The 21763-nt window shown below is 37.9% G+C and overlaps 2 protein-coding genes across 5 annotated transcripts; one reads left to right on the top strand and one right to left on the bottom strand.

The window, feature by feature from the left end:
* Positions 1–104: 104 nt before the first annotated feature.
* On the bottom strand, positions 105–4013 carry LOC131674531 (elongation factor-like GTPase 1). Of its 2 annotated transcripts, XM_058953262.1 has the most exons (5): positions 3625–4013; positions 989–3557; positions 789–911; positions 327–475; positions 105–218 (listed from the first exon to the last, which is right to left on the bottom strand). In XM_058953262.1, exons 2-5 carry the CDS (start codon positions 3514–3516, stop codon positions 211–213), a joined length of 2808 nt encoding a protein of 935 aa, XP_058809245.1. In that variant the 5' UTR covers positions 3517–3557; positions 3625–4013; the 3' UTR covers positions 105–210. The 2 variants fall into 2 exon arrangements, with proteins under 2 accessions (XP_058809245.1, XP_058809244.1); XM_058953261.1 differs by having other exon boundaries at positions 112–475.
* A 5769-nt stretch (positions 4014–9782) lies between these two features.
* On the top strand, positions 9783–21758 carry LOC131674533 (uncharacterized). 3 transcript variants are annotated; one of them, XM_058953266.1, is made up of 11 exons: positions 9783–9875; positions 10251–10571; positions 12516–12761; positions 13471–13772; positions 14414–14797; positions 15385–15660; positions 16251–16537; positions 17486–17754; positions 18494–18678; positions 20802–21006; positions 21087–21758. In XM_058953266.1, exons 1-11 carry the CDS (start codon positions 9821–9823, stop codon positions 21095–21097), a joined length of 2541 nt encoding a protein of 846 aa, XP_058809249.1. In that variant the 5' UTR covers positions 9783–9820; the 3' UTR covers positions 21098–21758. The 3 variants fall into 3 exon arrangements, with proteins under 3 accessions (XP_058809249.1, XP_058809248.1, XP_058809250.1); XM_058953265.1 differs by having other exon boundaries at positions 20802–21758; XM_058953267.1 differs by lacking the exon at positions 12516–12761 and having other exon boundaries at positions 20802–21758.
* Positions 21759–21763: the final 5 nt, after the last annotated feature.

The raw sequence follows: 21763 nt of genomic DNA, 5'->3' as shown, positions 1-21763 counted from the left end.
GACTGAACTGGAACGTCCATACACGACTTCCCCACATGCGTGGTGTTGCGAATTTAAGCGGCGTTTTCTTTAATCTTATTTATTATAGGTAAAGGCCATGTCTTCTCCACTTATTTTTTTTACTGTAATTGTATCGCTATATCTACAATCTATTTAGGAAGCCAGACACGTGATTCTCTCTCTTTTCTTCTATACTAGTGTTTATGCGTATCAATATACTTGTAAATATTCATTTTCATGAAATATTATAGCAATAAACGACTATGACAAAAAAGTATGAATTCTTTTGATTATACGAAGAGCTCACACTTTTATAAAAGACTTACCCAGGACATCGGAGTTAACTAAAACGCTACAGGAATACATGGGTGTGACAAGTCGAGGCCTACGAGCGCTAAAAGCTTTTCGACATGCTTGGTTGCAGGCTGAAATTAACTGCCCGACCAGATGACTCTGTGATTGACTTCCGCTTTCACTGTAATTTCAAAGTGTCACGAAAGAAACATTTTTTTATTTCTTTTTAAAATTTTAATTCGCTATAAATTATAATTTTTATTTTATCGGCTATTGTCAGAATTTATCGGTTATATAACGAGTGCATGCGTTGTTCTGATCAAATATTCAATAAATGTCTCTATGTAATGTTTACTTTTCTTTTATCTTACATTGCTCATAAATCTAATAAAGATACTGAACGAAATTCTTTGAATAGTAATTTTTATCGCGATTGAATTATTGTTTAATTATTTAATCTGTTCAAACTTTTAATTAAAATTTCAGTGTGTAACCTGTGCAAATCTTCGTGAATTTCCCACTTTTTCAGGATAAAACAAACCCCCATCATCGGTTCTTCGCACAAAGGCCCGGAAAGAGTAGTTAATTGGAATCCGTTGACCATACTGTTGTAGTACCTACAATTTTTAATTCAAATTTTAATAAATCTAAAAAAAATAATAATTTCACAAATTTTGATGAATTAATAACTTACGCCTCTCGAGGATCGACCGATTTACTAAGGGGCTTCCAAAAGGATTTTCCAGAAAAACTGCTCTCATTCAAAAAGATATTGGGGCCGCATTTTCTAGGGCCAAATGACCATATTTTATCTAGTGTATCAGATTCCCATCCTGCTGCAACAAATGCTTCCAGTAGTTTGCTCTTAAAAGATTCCAGATTTTTCTGTATCTTTTCAATCAATGTTGAAGATTCTAAATTTAATTTTGACAAATCAGGAGGATTACTTGTATCTTCTTTTTCTTTGCTCAAATCAGAACGATGTTTATCCCATTCTTTGATAAGTTCGGCATTGTTCTCTAACAATTTCGTAACTTCTTCAGGCAGTGGTTTGGCATCAATTTCAAAGCAACATTGATTGTTCCACGTTAAAGTTTCTAAATTGACTTCTTCAGCCTTCTTTTCAATAACTTCATTGACCATATCAACTTTTGGCTGAGGTACAATAGTTTCCCTGAACGATACAATTGGTTTTGATACATTAATTTCTATTTTAGCATACCTATCTTTCAAGTCTTCTAAACATCTTTCTAAATGGACCTCACCCGCTGTACTCAATACAATTTCTCCATTTTCCTGTATTGAAACTGAGGCACAAGCATCAGCTTGATTCAAAAGTTTGAGGCCATTTACTAATTTTTGCAAATCATTTGGATGCTTAGGCTCTAGTGCTACTCTGAGTATTGGCACTGCCAATGAGGTTAATTCAGAAAACGAAGGGCAAGCAATTGTCGTTGACAATGTTGCAGTTTTCAAGACGTGATCCTCCAAATTACCAATGCCTACTACATTCCCTGCAGGAACTTTGGTGATTGGTTCTAATTCTCTACCCATCAGAAGATACAATTTGGAAATGGTAACTTTTGTAATGTGCATTCCAGTTTTCAAGTCTTTCAATTGCCAATTGGGATCTATGATTTCCCCTTCCTTTTGCCTTTCCAATGCTATTCTTGGATTATGCTTTGGACCCAAAACGTACAATTCTTGACCAACCCTTAAAGTACCTGAATAAACTCTAGCAAAAGCAATTAAACTATTATCACATTCTTCTTCTTCTTTCTCCTCTATAACTTCTTCACTCTCTTTTGCAGATACTCGTTCTATATTGTCAAGACTTGTGATTCCATCCAATTTATCCTTTTCCATTTTATCAGCATGTCTCTGACGTGCAAATTTTTTTCTCTGTATCAATTCTTCTTGAGATAAGGGTTTTGGTTTGTTTTCTGGTAAAGATCTTTTGTCAACAGGAAACATTTTTGAAATGAAAATAATGACAGGTACATCATTGTCAGATCGACACTGCAAGAAGGCTTCTTTAAGCTGTTGGGTTTCATCAGACATAGTAGCAAAGTCAACTGTGCCACTAATTAATCGTTCAACTTTCTCATTGGATAATTTATGAGGAGGTGGGACTTTTTCGCTTGTCATATCTAGACAGGCTTTAGCCAGAGGCAACCACTGTGTGCAAATTGCATGTAACTGAGCTTTTGGGTCACTGTGTCTCAAGTCTCTGGTTGTTAATTTGATATTCAATTTTTCCACCATAGATACCACTTTGTCTTTGTCTTTTCTCACAACCACTGTTTCATATAAAGCCCAAATGTTTTCCAATATAAGCTGAACACATAATGGTTTCTTAGCTTTTTCTTGTGCACCTTTCATTATCCTCTTATTCTTCATATTTAAATAATAGTCACCCCATAGAGTTTTGGATAAAACCTTTTCACTAAAACCTAGTTTTTCAGAAAAAATTTTTGCAAAGTGTTTGATAGTGAATCCCCATCCATCAATAGCACTAGCAAACAAAACATTGCCTTGATCTGGTGAAAAATACAAATTGGAATCATCAATTTCTTCTAGAGCCGATTGCCAGTCAGCTATATTTCTCTCTGCTGTATCATCTGTGTCACTTGTGACAATATTTTCATTTTCTTCATCTCTGGTCATAACATCACTAGTAAATAATTCTCCCATAACAGCATTCACCTGCTCTAAAACTTGATTCAAATGAACATAAGCATCAAGAGGTGTCAACTTCATCTCAATAATTAGTCTATCAATTTTATTAAGGACTAGAAATGGTTTCAAACCCTCGATATAAGCAATAAACAAAGCACTCCTTGTCTGAGGACAAACACCCTCTACTGCATCTACTACAATTATTGCACCATCACATAATCTTACAGCAGTTGATACTTCAGATGCAAAATCTACATGCCCAGGAGAATCTATAAGATTCACGATATACTCTGAATCATTATAGATGTGATATAATGTTATAAGGCTTGATTTCATTGTTATGCCACGCAACTGCTCATCTGGACGACTGTCAAGATAGCGTAGCTTACCAGCCAATTTATTAGAAATTATTCCATTACTTGCTACCAAGGAATCAGCTAAAGTCGTTTTTCCATGATCTACATGAGCTAGAATACATATATTCCTAATTTTATCAGGAACACTTTGTAGTTTTTGAAACTTGTCTAAATCTAAGGCCCTCATTTTTGTATGGTCTTGTAAGACTCAGTATTAAAACAAATAACCTGTAATTCAGCGTGATAGAATATTAAAACTTGTTAATTTTATTGACAATATATTTCATGAACTCACCAATATTTTAATGATTTCTGAGTAAAATCAAATATGTGACCTTCACAACAATGACAACTTGTGTAAAATAAAAATGCACAATAAACAAACTAAAAAGTCTCGAAATTGATAACTAAAAAATCAACTACAATACTATTTCACTCTATGAAATTTCAAAAATGCAAGATGTTCGCTAAACACGTTTGATAGTCGCTGATCCATCCGCACGATGATTTTCTCGTAGCAAAGCATTACTAGCCGATTTGGATTTGTGACTCGACAACACTCGACGAAGGACGAAATTTCGCCTTTTATTACTGACTGCGCCAATAATTCTCAAAATGTAGAGCTTTCGAGCTTCTTTACAAGAAACTTATGGTTGGACGGCTGGCGCCAGGTACGAACGTTGAGGTTAGATTGCCGGGACTTAAAGGAGTATAGGTATAACACGCGCTTTCTAAATCGTGTTGCGCATTTTTACGTCATACTTTCATGCGCTCGCGTGCCATGATTATGAATCAATAATTTTGAAATAAAATTCGAAAGACATTTTGATTTTCTTTATTTCAATTGTTATAAATACTTAAAAAATAAATATTAGTATTTATCACATTAATATTAGTTTAATTTATTTTAAATTTCAATTCACAAGCCCAAAATTAATTTTGAATACTTTAATAACCAAATATGCATTCATTCCGAATAATTTCCAAGTTACATACATTTTTGTTTTCAAGTAGGAACACATCTTCGTTCACAGTGCAAACAATTAAAAATATACGTTTTGCAAGTTGTAACGGTCAGGTTTCGTCAGATCGTCAGAAATCGATGAATCAAAATTACAGAAGAAGAAAATATTCAACATTTTTTTATATTGTTTAAATAATGAATAATAAATCAAGAAACTTATCGAATAAATTATTTATAGCCTCTTCATATTTCAGTTTATGCGTACATAATCAGTAACGTTTATTTTTCGGCAACCGATATTATGAATGTTTTTTTACGTATATCGCGTTTGAAGAAGATATCGCTGCGGATCGATTTAAAAAAAGTGAATAACCATAACGAGCTACTTTCATATGAAATAAAAGAAACTGTTGAAATATTGATTACAAGTCACCAGCCGTAAAGGCAAATTTTCTAGTTCAGCGCATTCATTAAGGATTCCGGTGCTGAGAATTCAAGTGCACGGCAAACACCAAAGTCTCGTGTAAGAGTAGCTCATGAATATCATCTTGAAGAATTTCATTCGCCGGCAGGATTATAGTTTCGGGACCGTATAGCTCCGGTCGAAAGAACGAACGAATTGCCTGTTATCGTTTGATGCATCACGCGCAGAGTTAAATACTTGCATAATTACATTGACAATGATGTTCTTTTTACAATCGCGACATCCTGTTTCTCGTAGTAATTAAAGCTAAACGCCATTGTTGTCAATTTTTTAGTAATGATTGCATAAAGCTCGGCATCCTCGCGAGCTCAGTTTTTGACTGGCAACAGAAGCATCAGGATCTGTGATCTTGAAAATGTCCAATCTGGCTTCGTTCGTTACATTCTATATATTTATACAGGTGCAGATGTATTTTCTACAGCATCTATATTCTAACACGGCTCTATATACTTCGTGAAAAATAAATAAGAGCACGCCGCCTATTTATATTTTTCAGCTTGTCGTTTGCGAGCCCTTGGATACTTCGAAAACCACTAAAGTAAGTAACATTAATGTCGACGTTGGAAAAGCATATTAAGGATTTGGCGAAAATTTCATACAACAGGAGAAGCATGAATCTAACAAGCCTCCAATTTTACAAACTTCGTTGACTGTACTTAGAATGGCAACGGGAGTGGCACAGCACGTAGCGGGACAAATATGGGACAAAGTGAGCGATGTTGGCAAAAACATACTGGTGAGTGAATTAAAAATAATTGCTGCTCCAAATAATTGCTGATAAGATTTACATTGTGATAACCCGTTTCGAATGATAGCAATTGCCGTTGAATGGATTCCAAGGATAGTCAATGCAGATTTCTAATCTTGAATATTACTTCGATCAATAAACGAGTGAGAACAAAACTGTTCAATTTTTTATTTCACCCAATTTTATGAAATTTAATGAATGTACTTAATGCCAATGCTGGAACAAGTACGGGATCAAGTGAGCAGCGTCAGCAGTGGATATATAGTTGTAAGTGAATAAAAAATGATTGCACGACGCACCTGAACAGAGTTCGCAATTTCATTACGTGCACAGACAACATATCCCATATGTATGAAGCCCAATCAGGATAATTCGAATCAGGGAGGAATGGTGTCCGATTATTATTTTTAAAAATAAATTATTCTTAAACAATGTGTTTTGAATTTTTATTTTACTTAATGAGAGCGCAAATAAACTTATAAGAATAAAAAAATGACTAAAATTACGATCTTCCATATTCTCATAGACTTCCTCAGTTTATTTGTTATATACGTAATAACTAATTCTATTATAAGGATCAATGTCTTATGCAATTAGTAATTTGCTAGTATCACTATGAATATTTCGAGACTATAGCTTTCAAAATTACTTTCTGCCTTATCACTGACCTGTTGTGATGTATTTGGCGTAGAGTAAATAAACTACTTTTGAGGTTTACTCATCCCTCGAAGGTAACTTTTTTGTGATGTCTAATCCTTATTATAATTAAAGTTGAAAATTGCTACAGTAAAGAAATTCTGACTCATAAAATTGGCTGCAAAAAGTGAAAAAAGAAGCTGTAGGTCTTTTTTGCACACATCCACTTTAGCCATTTTTAAGATCATGTTCGTTAGAGCCAATTGCGAGATTAGGTTAAAATTATTAAAAGTCTGTTAAAGTATAATAGACTTCATCTTTAATTCGTGTATAATAAACTTACTATTTCCCATATATTTCCCTTACGTAGTAATATGAATTCATAGGTAATAATTTTTTGCTGAAAAATGGACACTTTCTATTATTATTTAAATATGATCTATGGCTGGTCAGTACAATTTATAAGGTGATGTGAAATGGTATAACTAACATTGATCGAAATTGATTATCCAACGACTATGAGATTTGATGAATATACATGTAACACTCAAAAGCAAGAATTTCATGCGTCAGCTGTAAAAATCAGTTTTTACGCAGACATACATTACCGAAAATTTTCATGCGCATATCCTGTGGTTTAACATTATTCAAAAGGAATTACGCAAAAGAAATAGTATAAATACCAGAGCATGAGATTTGATGATTTTACGTATACTACTCAAAAGCAAGAATTTAATGCGCCAGCAGCCAAAATCAGGTTTTACGCAGACGTACATTATTAAAAATTTTTATGCGGATATCCTGTGATTTAGCATTATGTCACACCATAAATAGAGTTTAAATAGTAGTACTTTGACAATATGGCTTTTAAATGTTGAACCTTACTGTTTCTAGTAAATAAATTTGATAATTACAGTAATTAAACTATATTATAGTTCTAGGATTTTCTGCGCAATATAGCAATAACATATAAGTAAGGATCAGATAACTTTCTTTTCAGTTATAGATTATCTGCAGAAGCTATAATATTAACTCAGCTTAAAAAATGTTCGAGTTAACTGTGTTTCTTGGCGTCTGCATGTTTGCGGTAATATTCATACCATTACTGTAATATATCAACTAAATATAAAAAAAATAGACGTTTTCACAAATGATTCGATTTTCAAAGCACTAACAGACGAGTAGATTTTCACAAAATAAAATTTTTTTATATCGAGTATATAATTTTTCAATTTTCCAGCTTGCTTCGTGTTCTCCTGCGAAAAATAAGGAATACATTCGCGTAAGTCACTTGTTAACTGATTTTTCCAAAACTGTGTTTGGAATCAATGAAGTTAGCTAAGTAAGCATTTCTTACCGTAGGAAACACGCCAAGTTACCTTTCCTCCAATTTTCCAAGCTCCAATAAATGCAGCTAGACAAGCAGCGGAAATGGCCCAGCGCGCAGCACACGATATAATGAACAAAGTAGTCAGTAACCTGCCTGTAAGTGAATTAATTTTAATCAGATACGTTTTTTTTAATAATTCATTGTTGGCTCATTAACTTTTGATGCGACAGCAAATGTCAGAAACTCAAGGATGAATCATCAGCAATAAGTTTTATTTTGACAAATAAATAACTAACGAACGTAACGATATTGGCTTTTATTTTGACCGAACGACCATTTAATTTTTAAATAATGATGATGATAATGATAAAAATAATCTTGGTATGTATTGTCCAGCAAACTAAAATACTTTGAGAGTACACAACATTCGCAATTAAATTTCAGTTATATTAAGCGTTTAAAATTGTACTTTTTGAAAGCGAGTAATTTCAATCAGGCTTTATTTCAATAAATGTTTATATTTTATGATCCGCAGTATTCATATAATTATAGTCCCGTTATTTTATTTCTAATGAACGTAAATCAATTTTGTAATATATTACTAGAAGGACAACCACTGCATCTCAGTATCAACGTATTTGTATACTTTTTCAAAGTAAAACAACTCCTATCGATATTAAACTTTCTTATACAGTTGGTGTTTTGTTTCACTAAAATATGTTCAAACCGGTTCCCAATTAGAATTTCAACTTTAATTTATTTTAACCTTGTTTTTGCCAATTGATAATTCTATTTTTTCGAAGCAAGCAATTTCAATAAAATTTTTTTAAAGTAAATATTTATATTTTATAATATGCAGGTCTTAAGTAAAACATAAATGTTCTTTCTCATAAAAGTAAATACGTTTCATAATATACTATCAAACGAAGAACCAATTTTATTATGTACCTTCGTACTTTTCCAAAATAAAACTTTATTCTTACCCATATTAAACTTTCTTGTGCAGTTGGTACCTCACTTTATTAAATTATGCTCAAGGAGGTTTCAAATTAGAATTTCGCTTTTAATTTGTTTTTATAGCTTTTCTCACTTTTGAAGTATTCAAGGAATGTTTCTATTTCTTTTTTGTAACATTATAGAATCTATCAAAGCTATATTGAATTTTCCAACGAAGAAGAACTTATAGTTGAAATGGTTGAACGTTTACTGCAAAACAATTTTTAAATTAACATATTTTTTTCTAAACCACAGTAAATTTACGGATCAGCTACAAAAGTATATCAATTGAAATACCGATTTCAATAAAATATAAGATACAACGGTTAGCATAGAAAGAAACGATAATTTTTCTATTAACTGAAATACGTATTAGTCAACTGGTCTATATAACCAAAAAGCGCCTGTATGGTTGCTTATTTGCTGTACAAGAAAGACATTGCTATCTCGCAATAAACAGGTGACCTTATATATCAGCACAATTTTTCAACCAGAACTATAATTTCGTAGCCTGCAGCTTTCCTGTTTATACGAAATTTTCCATGAATTTGATAATTTTGCGAAAATTAATCTTTTACAGTATGTTTGTCACTTTTGAAAAATATTTTCCAAAGCCACAAATAAAAATCACAAAATTTTTGTTTATTACATTTATAACTTTTCAAACAAAAGTTTCAAAAAAATATTTTTCACAGAATGATATCCTGCAATATACTCACTTCAGTTAAGTAATTTGCATGATTTTTTGATAAAAACTTATTAGTATTATGGCATCCGGTGACTTACAATTAATAATTAAAGCTGATAATGTTACTTTTGAAATCTTTTGTATATACACAGCAGCAATAATATATATGTTATGATTGGTTTCCTTATGGCTTCCTAGGTCATCAACTCCAGTTTTACAATGTTCTGGCGTTCTGCACAGTTGTAGAAGTATGTATGTGTGTTCCTTTTTTTTAATAAAACATTAATTGAATACAGAAAAGCTCAGGTATTTTACTAAAATATTCAATTATTGATACTCAAGTAAAACCGAATTATTCAGATTGACCTATTATTTTTGAAAATTGGTGGCTTCAAAATGAATTACGTAAACGATCGATAATTGCTTTTGATTTTAAATGGTTAATAAACATAAATACTCGCTTTTAATTTACCCGAGTTACTCTTTATTTTAAAGCAACGACGACAGCGGACGACAGTGCAATATAATTTATCTTATCGATTGTCAGTATCTAAAGATTAATATTATTTTTTATTTTGGGACTATTAGTAGATAGGCAACTGTACTTGCAGAATGTAACGTTTAAATGCAGTATTAGTGTTCGACATGGAGTTTGGAAAATATAAAGATTCGATTTGGCTTTTGAATAAGAAAAAAACAGGTAAGGCCGGTATTTCAAAATGCATAACCAAAAGTATTTTCATTAATGATGTTCAAAGATCGTGTTTGAAATTATTTAATTATTATTTTCCGTTAATAGTAAAATCACTGATCTTTAAACTGTGCTGTAAATGAATCCGTTAAGAACGCTTGGCACAGATCTTAATGGAAACTTCATAAATGCAATGTAAATAAAATGTTGTTTTTATTATACAATATGTACAGTAACTATTAATGTATAGGCGACACAAGTGTCATATTTCAATAATTTTCTTGTTTAATCTTCAATCTAAACCGCGCGAACATGTGCTACTTTACTATGGATTCATTATACTAATACGTGCACGTAATACATCCGAATTTCAATGATCCGCAGCAAATTGCAACGACTGTTTCTACACGTCTCCGTTTGTCAAGTACGTGCTACCAAGTTTCCTCGTTGTGCTGCTAATCCTAACTTTCACTTACTTCGGACTGCTCACCTGGTTGCCACTCGGAGACGCAGACAGTCAAGCAACATGCCATTTGCAGCCGAGTTATTACGTGTCTTGCCTTCCTGATAGACAGATAATCCCAAAAGATGATTGTCTCAAACTTGGGTGCTGCTGGAGAGAAGACATGAGAATCTGTTATCACTCCTTTCCTTCGAGATACGGATATAAGGTGGATGAATATCAGTGGACATCAGATGGTTTAGGTAATGAATGATAAACGTATTCGGATTAGTGTACAATTGTTTTCGCTGAAGACTGAACATTTTTAATTTCTGCTTTATTTTTGCTGGTCATGTCACCTCATGTCTCATTTTCAATGAAATTAGATATACAAAATTTCGAATTTATTTTACTTTCAACGATGAAATATCGAAGAAAGTTTTGCATCAGTCAAAATTGATGTTTTTAAATATTTAAAACTTTTCCTTTTTTCATCTGGAATATATCTGTGAATAGAATTTCTGTTAAAGCTCGAAAAGTTTAGCAAATGTGAATTTGAAACATTCCTTTCTAAAGAGAATTTTGCATTTTAGTATTCAATATAATCAAAGTTCTTTTATTATACACACAAAAATATGATTATTACACGAGGTGAAATCGAGTATATTTGAAAATATATATTTTCAAAATACGCTTAACTGATGTCCGAAATTTGTCTATTAAATTTTATGACAAGAATACTTCTGTAGTCAAATGCTTGTTATTGAAATTTTTTGTTGAACGTGCTTGGGAATCTAAAAAAAAAAATATAAAAATACCGATGATTAAGTATTAAGCAATGCGAATTAAATAAATTGCAAGTTATCACTCAATTTACCAGCTTAAAACGAATAATTTTCTAAAAATTTTCCGCTTCATTATTATACAAATATTTAAAGTGTATAACATGTAATATTTATACAACGTATGACGTTCTTCAATGAAAGTGAACTTGTGTATACTATATTGTCATTATAGTTTCCAAAGATCAAATTATTTCTACTAGATACTGCTTCGAAGTAAAACTTTACTCTCGACCATATTAAACTTTCTACTCTATTATCTCGTTTTTCGGAAATACTAAGGATCATTGAAAGATTTTTTAATAGATTTTTGTTTTTGATTAACTTTCAATTTTTCCACTTTTCTTTCAATTTTTCAAGATCAAATGATCATTTCTACTTTTCTGCCGGCTGATTTTTCGACGAAAGAAGCATTTGTATAGTAATGGAAGGATTTTTTATTCTTACGATTTTTTAATTCATTGGGCATTCATGCACCAGTTAATAATGTTGTTTGTGTTGCCAATACTTATTAAAAATATTGCGGGATAGGAATACAATATATAAGTCATTCTGAAAATGGAAAAAAATGACAGTTTATTAAAAGAAAAAGAAAGATAGATTATATACAAATAATTATGTACAAAGGCAACGGAGATCTACCAGCTGTCCCATCCGGTACCACCACCAACCGACCATCCGGAGGACCATCCCGAATCTTTAATTTGAATAACCTTGATAGGTTCATCCCAACCGTGATTACCACCAGTCGACCATCCTCCACTCTCAATTTTAATGACCTTTATTGGTTCGATAGTTTTGATGACTTTGATCGGCTCGATAATAGGCAAGGACCATCCCTTGTGCACAGGAGCTTGCCATCCCTTGCTAACGGGGATTTCCCAGCCGGAAATTCCAAGAGGCGATTCTTCGGAGTGGAGGACGCCAGCCTGAACAGCTACAGCAGCAGTCATGAGAACCAGAACGGTCGCGAACTTGTGCATGATGTGTGCTTTACTTCGGCCGTAGACGGACAGCCGACCGGTGGACTCGCCAGAGCTTTTATAGCGTAGCGTCCCTTTTCCTCGTGACCATTGCGGCGCGCGCCTGATGTAACAGCCACACGGTGACCCATCCAACCGGCTCGCGCAGCACCTTTCTTTACGGTCTGCGGACAAACAAAAAATCGTTTCAGCGCGCGAGATGTCGGATTACGTGCGTTTCTTCAGACCTGGACTGCGTTCGCCGCGGAATTATGTCATCGATGCTGTTTTGTCCGGCGCGCCTGCTGGTATTCGAGCAGCGGTCGATCGATTCGTCCGCTTTCGCGCGAGCGATTCGCGAGCGCTTTCCCCAAATTTTCCGAAACAATTCTCTTTTGCGCAGAGGGAAGCGTGACCGCCACGAGAATGCTCAGCCCAGCGGGTAAGCCAGCCCGAGGTCGTCTGGGCTTTAGCGTGCGTCGAGTGGGCGGCAACGACTTTCGGATAGTCCTGGGCGCGAAGCCGGAACGACGAGGCTCCGCTCAGAGCTCCGGCGCATCGCCGAGTGTGAAGCTGCTCGCTGATTACGGACATATTTTCGACTTTCTGCCGCGCGGCAATAAGGCTCGCGTTGCAGAGTTCTCTTTGAGTAAGCGAAGAGCGCTGCGGCGCATTATTTAACGAAGCCGATCTCAAAGGGAACAATGTCGAATTTCAGCAAGTAAAATGCGAATTCACATAGTAATTATGTCTCGTTAATTTCAAATTAAAAGACAAATACAAGCTGCTGAAGGATGCAAATTACAAAGAAAAAGAGAGCACATTGATGTTTTGCTTAGTCTTGTGTTAGATGGAATTCCAGGAATGTGTCGTTTGTCGCTTTAGTAGGTATTTTGAGCCGCGCTGCTAATGTATACAGTGACTGTACTTGCGCGTTACGGAGAGTTACTCGGGCTTTGACGATGTTATCTACTCCGCGGACTCCTTAATGGTAGCCTCGCGTTTACACACTTTGAAAAGTCCGTAAACTGCGAATCCCTCCAATTTGAATTTAACGAAGCGATGCGCGTACACTTGCATTTTCTTCGGCGTGCCGCGATCGTTATTTTTCATTTATTGCAAGTGAATTCCGATTGCAGATATCGTCCGCTTCAGCACGGCGATTCAAGCATTATTCGTCGCGAATGCTGACATCGTTATGAGGTCGCGTCATTACAATCGTCATCGTTCAAATCGATACACGCTCTGTCAGCACAGGCGGCAACAACTCAACCGAACCTCTGAGATTCGCAAAATAACAGTAAATTGGCTATAAGCGAGACTAATGAAGCAATGCCTCCTCTTGTAATGCAATTCAGGCGACGACCCGTCGACGAAGCTGCTGCTCCACGAGCCCCATTTCGCTTTGAGCATTCTGCGAGGTGAAGACGAGCTGGTCTTTAGCACAGCTCGCGGGCCCCTCATAATGACGGATAATTACTGGGAGTTAACGTTATATTTGGCAAGTGGCAGCAGCTTACAAGGCCTCGGCGCCCTGCAGCTCAACGGAACGACCAATTGGATTTACAACAATGAAAATCGAACAATAAAGCCTGCCTTACTTGCTCTTCGATCTAACGTCGCTTGCCAACTTAATTATCAAGCTCCCATCGAAATTCAAGTGAGTGTCTTTGTCTCTTAGTTCTGTCGTCGTGTTGGATTGTTATTCGAAGCTTGATTGATTTGACACCTGCAGATCGTTCTAGAGAAAAAGTTGCGAATTAAATGTGTTGTTTAAGTGGCGCTAAAGTGAACGAACAAAAATGTCATTTTTTTCAAAAAAGTTAATTAAAGATATTTATTTAATTTAATTTAAAGACAACACGAGTTATTAAATTTATTGTACTCAAAAACTATGATTTTAAATTAAGAACATTGTTCTTAATTTGAAGAAAAAATCTTGATTTGTGAACGAAATTTTATGTACTACGCTTCAATCTCATAGTATTCATAATAAAAATATTTTAATTGAAGTGAGAATGGTTGTCCTCAAATTAAATGCTTAATTTTTTTAATTATACGAAGAATGTTTTTAACTTGCCGTATTCTGATAAAGAAATCGGGCAAACAATTAAAATGTAAAAAAATAAATTTTTAAATAAACAAGTTGTTAATTAAGGATAAAGTAAGGACAAATATTAGCTAAATGCAAAAGTTGATTATAAAAAACTGATTTGAAGCTGAAGAAATATTATTCACCAAGTTGCATTGCTTAGTACACGACGTACTATCTCACGAGAAATTTGAATTGCTTGCATACAGGTGTTAAACGGCTCGAACCTCGTGATCGTCCGAGGTATCTCCATCCCCGACAGCGGTTTCACATTAAATCTCTACAGCGGCTCGTCTGCCTCGCGAACCATTGCAAAGCTCAGCGACACTCGCAACCACTCTCGTCTACTGTCGGTCGACCGTATCGGATTACAGCTGTGCCCGGACAACCACGGCAGCCTGAAATCAGCCGTGGACTCGTTGAAAAGGTTACTCAACTCGACGGAAGCTGGACACGGTGCCCCGTGGGATTCGCACTGCCTCAGTCGGCAGCACCTCGGGCCGACGCTCGAGCCAGACGCGGACCTCGGGCTGGTCGCCGAGGCGCGAGGACTTTTGGAGCCCAGAGCGTTGGCCGCGCACTTGACTCCGATGGTAACGGCGCAGCATGAAACGTAACGAGCGCATTACTCACGGGCCGCACCGTCCCTCGCGAGAGACGCTTCGCTGCATGTTCCGCGGGCAGCCAGCAGCCTCTCGGAGGCTCTTGCTTGCGATTTCCGGATTATCAATCTCTTTTATGCGCGCGCGGACGGCGAGATTGCACTCGGGAGCTTTGACGGTCTCGTACCGCCTGATTAAACCAGATATTATCTTTCTCGAGCTCGGCTCGACAAAGAGCTCCGGCCGAGCGAGGTGCGCGCCCGTTACCCGTCGGATCGCATTTATTGAATCGCAGAGAGGAACGGCGCCCGCGGGGACGAGGCATCGCGCGCTCGCGACCAGGACTCGCCCGGATCTCACTGGCGAAATAATAACGCGCCGGATGATCCGCCTCGGAGAATCCCTACTCCCTACTGGGAAATGGAATCCTTTTAAGAGCGAAGAGCGTGGCAAACAAGCGCATCCCGCCTCCGCTTTCCTATCTCTTTCTCTCCCGACGATTGCCGGCGCGCGCTCGAGGAAGCCCATCCAAGTTCCTTCCACGCGAATAAAACTTGCCTTTCGCGCGCGCGCTGCAGCTCGTCAATAGAGCCGACAGTCCGCTGCAGTCGAGCTTGGAGAAGGAGTCGTGTTTGCTCGGCAACGCGACAGGCGGCACCTACGTCGGCACCTCCGACGCGAGAGACGTTGTGTATCCCGACTGGACCGAAGGCAAAGCCCGTCAAGTGGCGGCCGAGTATCTGGAAGAATACCTGCAGCGGCTGCAGTTGGGCTTCGTCGTGACGAGGGACGCTTGGCCGAGAGACCAGGCGACCCACGGCGTGTCCGGCCAGAGCTTCGATTATTTACCCGAGGTACGTGCGTCCGAGCCGAGCGGCAGTCCCGGCGCGAAGCTTTTCTCAAACTTCTCAAACGCGCGACCGAGCTGATATTCTGCTTCTGTCGTTTGCGATACAATCTACCGCGAGCGAGAATAACGGACGGTGCGATCGATGGGAGGACAATTTGAATTGGAATTATAGGAGGATCATTTGCAATTCGAACGAAGATTGCTTCACGGCGAGTTTCAATATGGATATATCCAATCGATCCGAGTGTGCAACACTCCGCTGTCCAATTTCTGTCATTGCACTTCTTTCATTCATGCGGATCACGACATACCTCGCTCTCATAATTTTCCTATTGCCGTAACATTTCTCCGTAAATAATACGATTCACCGCGATTTTCGCGTGTTTGTCCATCTCCATAACAAAACATTTGCACAGCGAACGACCAAGTTTCGACAGCGAGCTGTCGATAACTCCGGAGATTCAGTGACAAGCATCGGCAGCTCGAACTTGGAGCAGTCGCGGACTGAGCTTCAGCGAGCGAATATTAATCGCGACACCGCGCAGCGTCGAGGAATATTCTAAAAGTTTGATCCCGCTCTCGTCGCAAACGAAGGAGTTGCGCAGTCTGATGTCGAGCGGCACGTTGCCGTTCGATCTGCAGCGTGGCCGACACTACACCGTCCACAACGCCTACGCCCCGAGCTTCGCCGACTTCGCGGGCGCCGCGGGCGTGGAACTGCGCGGCCACGAATGCAACTCGCCCGACGTCGAAGCTACCTGGTCGACTCTGCGAGGCGTCCTCGAGGCTGGAGTGCTGGAGGCGATGACGGCCCAAGTGCCCAACGCCATGTACGTGTGCGGGGCCAATCGAGCAAGGATCGACGACGAGCTTTGCGTCAGGTGAGCTCGGAGTCGCATATTTTTCCGCGCGACGCAGGCTAGCAGGCCAATAGGCAAAGTAGTCGAGAGCCTCGGGTCGACGCGATTTCCCCGCAAATCAAATCGAAAAGTTAAGCGATTTCGCAAGGCCGATGCTGCGGTTTGCGTACGTAAAAATTGCATGCTGCAATTTTTTCATCAATTACGACCACTAAGAGAATTTACAGTCGATGTCCATTTGCACTCAAAGCAAATTCTCGACTTACGCGCACATTCTGTAATATCGTATTGATTAGCCGTTCGAAATTGAAGGTAAAATATTCGTCGTGAAAAGATTCAGAGTTCATCCCTTTTAAAATATAGGTCACGATGGTTTGCTTTCAATCTTGGCGAAAGTCAAGCGAACAAACAACGATGCCAAGTTTTGGCGGGGCGCAATCGATATTTGCATCCAACGTTCAGATTTTGGCAGTTATGGACATTCAGCCGTTCTCTCGCTGGAATACGCAGACTCGTGAAGAGGGAAAGAAAATTCCGTTTTACGAATATTTCAAAAGCAGAGATATTTGACTCTTATTGTAAGCACTCGAAATTCGGAAAAGTCTGAAATCAAATCATACTTGTTGAAGAGCAATGGTATCTGACAGAGTCTGTGTCAACATATGCGTATCCGTGAAAATGACGCGAGACACTTTCTTAATACAGATATATATTTCAGCTCGCGAGGATTAATTTGAAAGTAAAATAGGTATACAGTAAAGCTTTTCGTTGCCAGCTTTGCATATACATTGAATACACTGACGCGAGCCTCCAAAGTTATTAGCTGTCGTAAAAAGCAGGTTTTTCGAGGTACATAAATATTTGTCGAAGCGCGGAAGAGTACCAAGTCGCATTGTATTCGGTGACTGGCCTAAAAGATACGTGCACACCAATTGTAAAAACCAAAGAAGAACACTTAAAACGTCTCAGGTGGTACGCGCTAGCTGTCGCGTGGCCGAGAATCCTCGCAGTGCCGGAAAAATCGCCTCTTGTCGGCACGCGACTCAGCCGCAGCAGTGCGATTCAAGTGGCCAATCTCCTGAAACTGCGTGCCACGCTGACGACGTATCACAGAACAACGCTGGCCAGCTTTGCCAAAGACGGCTCGCCTATACTTGCCGACACCGCCGTTCATTTTCCCGACGACCGACAGCCGCCACGCGCCTCACAGTTCCTTTGGGGCGACAGCATCCTCGTTGGTGAGTTGGCTTTCGGCTCGCAACAATCGTGCTCTTTTCCTCGTTTTATCTGCCACTGTGACAATAAAAATATTACGTAATTGAGATAAATCTTGATCGATGAAAAATGCTACAGACTTTCAGATCGAAACAAAAGTAATTGATCAGTACATAGTGAAGAAGCTTTGCTGATGGTCGACATTCCTTGCAAGATCAACAAACGGCAATTCTCGCGCATATACGACACTGCAATCTCGATCACTGTGATGGCATGTTGCGGATCGAGCAGTGTCTGACGAAGACTATTGTTACGCTGATTCGGACTTGAATGCCATTGAATATGTGTACGATTAACAGAATAATAACCCACTGCGAATATTTGATGTTTGGAAAAAGCTCTTTCGTAAACATTAACAGTGATGAATCCATCCGATGTGCAATTTTGACGGGCATTTATTAAACATTTCAATGGCAAACGATAATCCTTGTCTGATATCAATGAACAATAGCTACGCACGTGATCGAATCAAGACCTCACGAATAAATAGATTGTGTATAAGCACAAACAAAAAATAAGCTCTAAATTTCGCGACGTTTAAATCTACAATGAGATATATACGCACGACGCGTTTCGTGTTCTTTGTGCGACAACTCGTCCGATAAATCCTTCAAAACGGTAATCGAGAACTGATTTTCGCGTTTGACGCCATTGTTCGCAGGATTCTTATTTATCGAGAGCTTATAAATGTTTTGATGTCAGGTCTCGTGTTGCTACCTCGTCACTATCAAGTGCCAATGTGGTTACCGAGTGAGCATCCGTGGAGGCATATGCAAGGTGGTTCGCCTGTTGGGCCTTCAATCAACGGCAGCAGCATCCCTGTGACCGTTCCGATGGGCAAAGTTGCTCTACTCGTTCGGCCTGGTCGTATTATTCCAGTTCATAAGGTAAGAGAATTGAACAATAACCTGCTTCGATTCAATGAAGTGGAAAGATTTCGTTCGAGTAAAACTGTAAGCTGATTTTTTGTACGATACGATACTTACAGTTCGAATGGATTTACTTGGAAGTTTAATCATGAAATTTGTTTGCTCCACCGTTACGTGTGTTTTTTTGAAAATATTAATCAATACTAAATTTATAGGAGTAGGAAAGAGGAAGCTCGAAACGGAATTTCCGCTCTTAATTTAGTTGTAGACACGCGTAAATGGAATCCCGATGACGAAACAAAATGGCAACAAAACAAAATCTATAGGAAATTTCATCGTGACGAAAGGTCACGATTTATTTAGACAGATTTCCAATTTGCATTATTGTCAGATTAAAAAAAAAATAGAAGTTTTTCACTTCATTTTAAACTTATTTTTTATTTGATTCAACCAATCTGAATAAAACATGAATAAATTATAATTCGACGGGGGTAACAGTAACAGTGGTGGCAAATTAAAAAGTACCTGTGTTTGCGGTACTTGGAAGAATATAATTTATTTGCGCTGGCACTATAACATTTTTTTAAACAATTCTATTCCATAATAAAACAAGTAAACCGTCCTTTTTAATACTACTTGATATTAAATATTGCGCGATAAAAAAAGCGGTCAAACTTTAAATATGAAACGCAATTAAAACTTTTTAGTGTACATGGGAAACTTACTAATGAGCATGTACAAATAGATCACCTAACAGAAAAGTTACTAATTATCTTCCAACAGTCTTGATGAAAATAAACGAATAATCACTTTAGCAGTAAATGCGAAATAACTTACAATTGCATGCCATTGTTATGCTGAAATCATTAACTTGCAGGCTTCAACTCTTAAAGTAAAACGTTCGTAATAATAGACGATAACTACGCTGTCTAGGCTTTTGTTAATTATGTTTATAGCAGAACTTCTCTACGCTTCATCTGTGAACAAACATTGAATGTTAGGTGGCCACTTTTTCAGCTAAACTCCTCTACGATCGTTATTATTGATAATTTGGAAAAATATATAAAGTAAAAGTGACACGTTAATGCATACTTTATTCGGGAAAAGCATTTTATCGAGTACAATATTTATCTAACAATGAAAATCCACGGGATTCACTGGTTCTGGTGAATTTCCTTTAGAAAGCGCATGGCAGCATAGAGCATCATCTATTTTGAATAGTATTAATGCCAACTAGCGTGCGATAGACATAGACGGCTAATACTGTAGAATTTCAATAACGAGCAGCCAAAAGTCTTTATCGTCTTTATTGTCAAAATAGCACATGCAGCGATATAACGCGTCGATATCATCGCTATTCTCGGATTACGATTGTTGGTCTTAGAGCGAATTTTTTGTTTTTCCCAGAGGCGAATTACGCACCTTTATTTGAAATTGTCATTAAGAAGTAACGATAGTCATTCGATACTTTTGATAAATAATTGTGATTGCTAAAAATATACGAAAGATTTTTATTTGGTCGACGATTGGAATTTCAAAATAACGTAAATAGCCCTTTATTCAATTAAAAATGTCTCTATAACCCTAGCGAGATTAAGCATTTTTTTATGTACAAATCGATCAAGGAATAACGTTATCTTTGGTATTCTCCTGAAGTAAGTTTACCGTTAATGAAAAATACGAATAAGGCTATCGTAATGTTTTTTATCGTCAATTATGAATGACTTCAAATAATTCAGTCTCAGGAATCGTTCAATGGACTTGTATTTCGAAATATATTAATAAGACTGTAGCAACAATTGCAAACCATAGTGAGAAATTTGATTTTACTTCGAAGCTGATTTTAATTTTTATTTGAAATTGCATCCGTGTCGTCCATTCCATTCGGTATAAAATCACATTTTGCGTCGATCGACTTCGGTCTGCGCTTTATTCAAGAAACAAATAACGGAGCGCGAAAAGAGGACGGCGTGATTCGATTCACACTTAATTAAGAGCGCTCTCGGCGCGGCTTCGACTGCCGTGAAGCTGCGCGAGGGGATTGTAGACGTATACATAACGCGAGCGTTTGGGCATTGCGAAAAGGGCCAGAGAACTCTCGAGCCGACGCGCACCGAACTGACGCTTATTCGCATTCGCAGGGAGCGGCCGACAGCAGCGCGACAACCTCATCGAGGAATTTGAGCCTTGTGGCCAATCCGATCTGCGACTTGTCGAGCGTCTGCCAAGCTACGGGCCGAGTCTACTTCGGCGACGATGCGTCGACGGGCGAGTTCCTCTTGATCAGCTATTCCAACGGGAACTTGGCGTTGTCGAAAGTGAAGGAGGTCCAAGAGGCTGGTTGTGGCAAGTTACCTACGATCGAAACATTCGAGATACTCGGGACTACGACTTACACGATAAACTTGAATGTTTGCGAATTACAGGGCGATTTTGATGTTCCGCTGAATGAAACGCGTAGCTCGGCCATTTAATTAAGTTAACGAGCTTCGAAATTACACAGTTGCTCACCTCGAGGAACGTACATGCTAATGAGGAGAGTTTACCGAGAAGGCAAATTGTTTTTTCTGAATTTAATAGCTATGCATCTCGCAAGAGCGGAGAGGAAAAGTGTCGTCAAATGCATCCTTACGCGTCGAGAGTCGATCGAGCATGCACTATGGCGCAAATAAACATTCGACGAAAACGGTTTTCCAGCTATTCCGTTTTAATGAAAAGTGGCGCATCTGCCTCGTTTTGCTCTCGCATGCTCTTACCGTATCGTCATTTATGACAGAATTTTTTTTTTTTTTTTTTTTCAAACAAGTCGAACGGGTTATTATTTAATGAGTTTACAGATGTATTTGACGCGCATCACATAAAAAAAAATGCACTTTAGCACGCTAGCGAAAGAGTTTATTACAATAGAAAGAAACGTTAATCAACAAGTCGTCTCATTAAGACTAGGCAAATTGCCAGCTCGGAACACTGGAGTTGGACTTGGTGCGACATAATTATCAAAATTAGCCAGCTTCCGCTTGGAATCTGTAATATAATCAATGGCGGCGAGTAATTTACATAACTTGTACTTGTTTTATTTTCCAATAAATGAACGACAAGAAAA

Source organism: Phymastichus coffea, unplaced genomic scaffold, assembly GCF_024137745.1.
Source record: "Phymastichus coffea isolate CEN01 unplaced genomic scaffold, Cenicafe_Pcof_1.1 PCOF00253, whole genome shotgun sequence".
In the NCBI taxonomy this organism is placed as follows: domain Eukaryota; kingdom Metazoa; phylum Arthropoda; class Insecta; order Hymenoptera; family Eulophidae; genus Phymastichus; species Phymastichus coffea.
The sequence above is the reverse complement of the archived record's forward strand: the minus strand, read 5'-3'. Positions and strand labels throughout refer to the sequence as shown.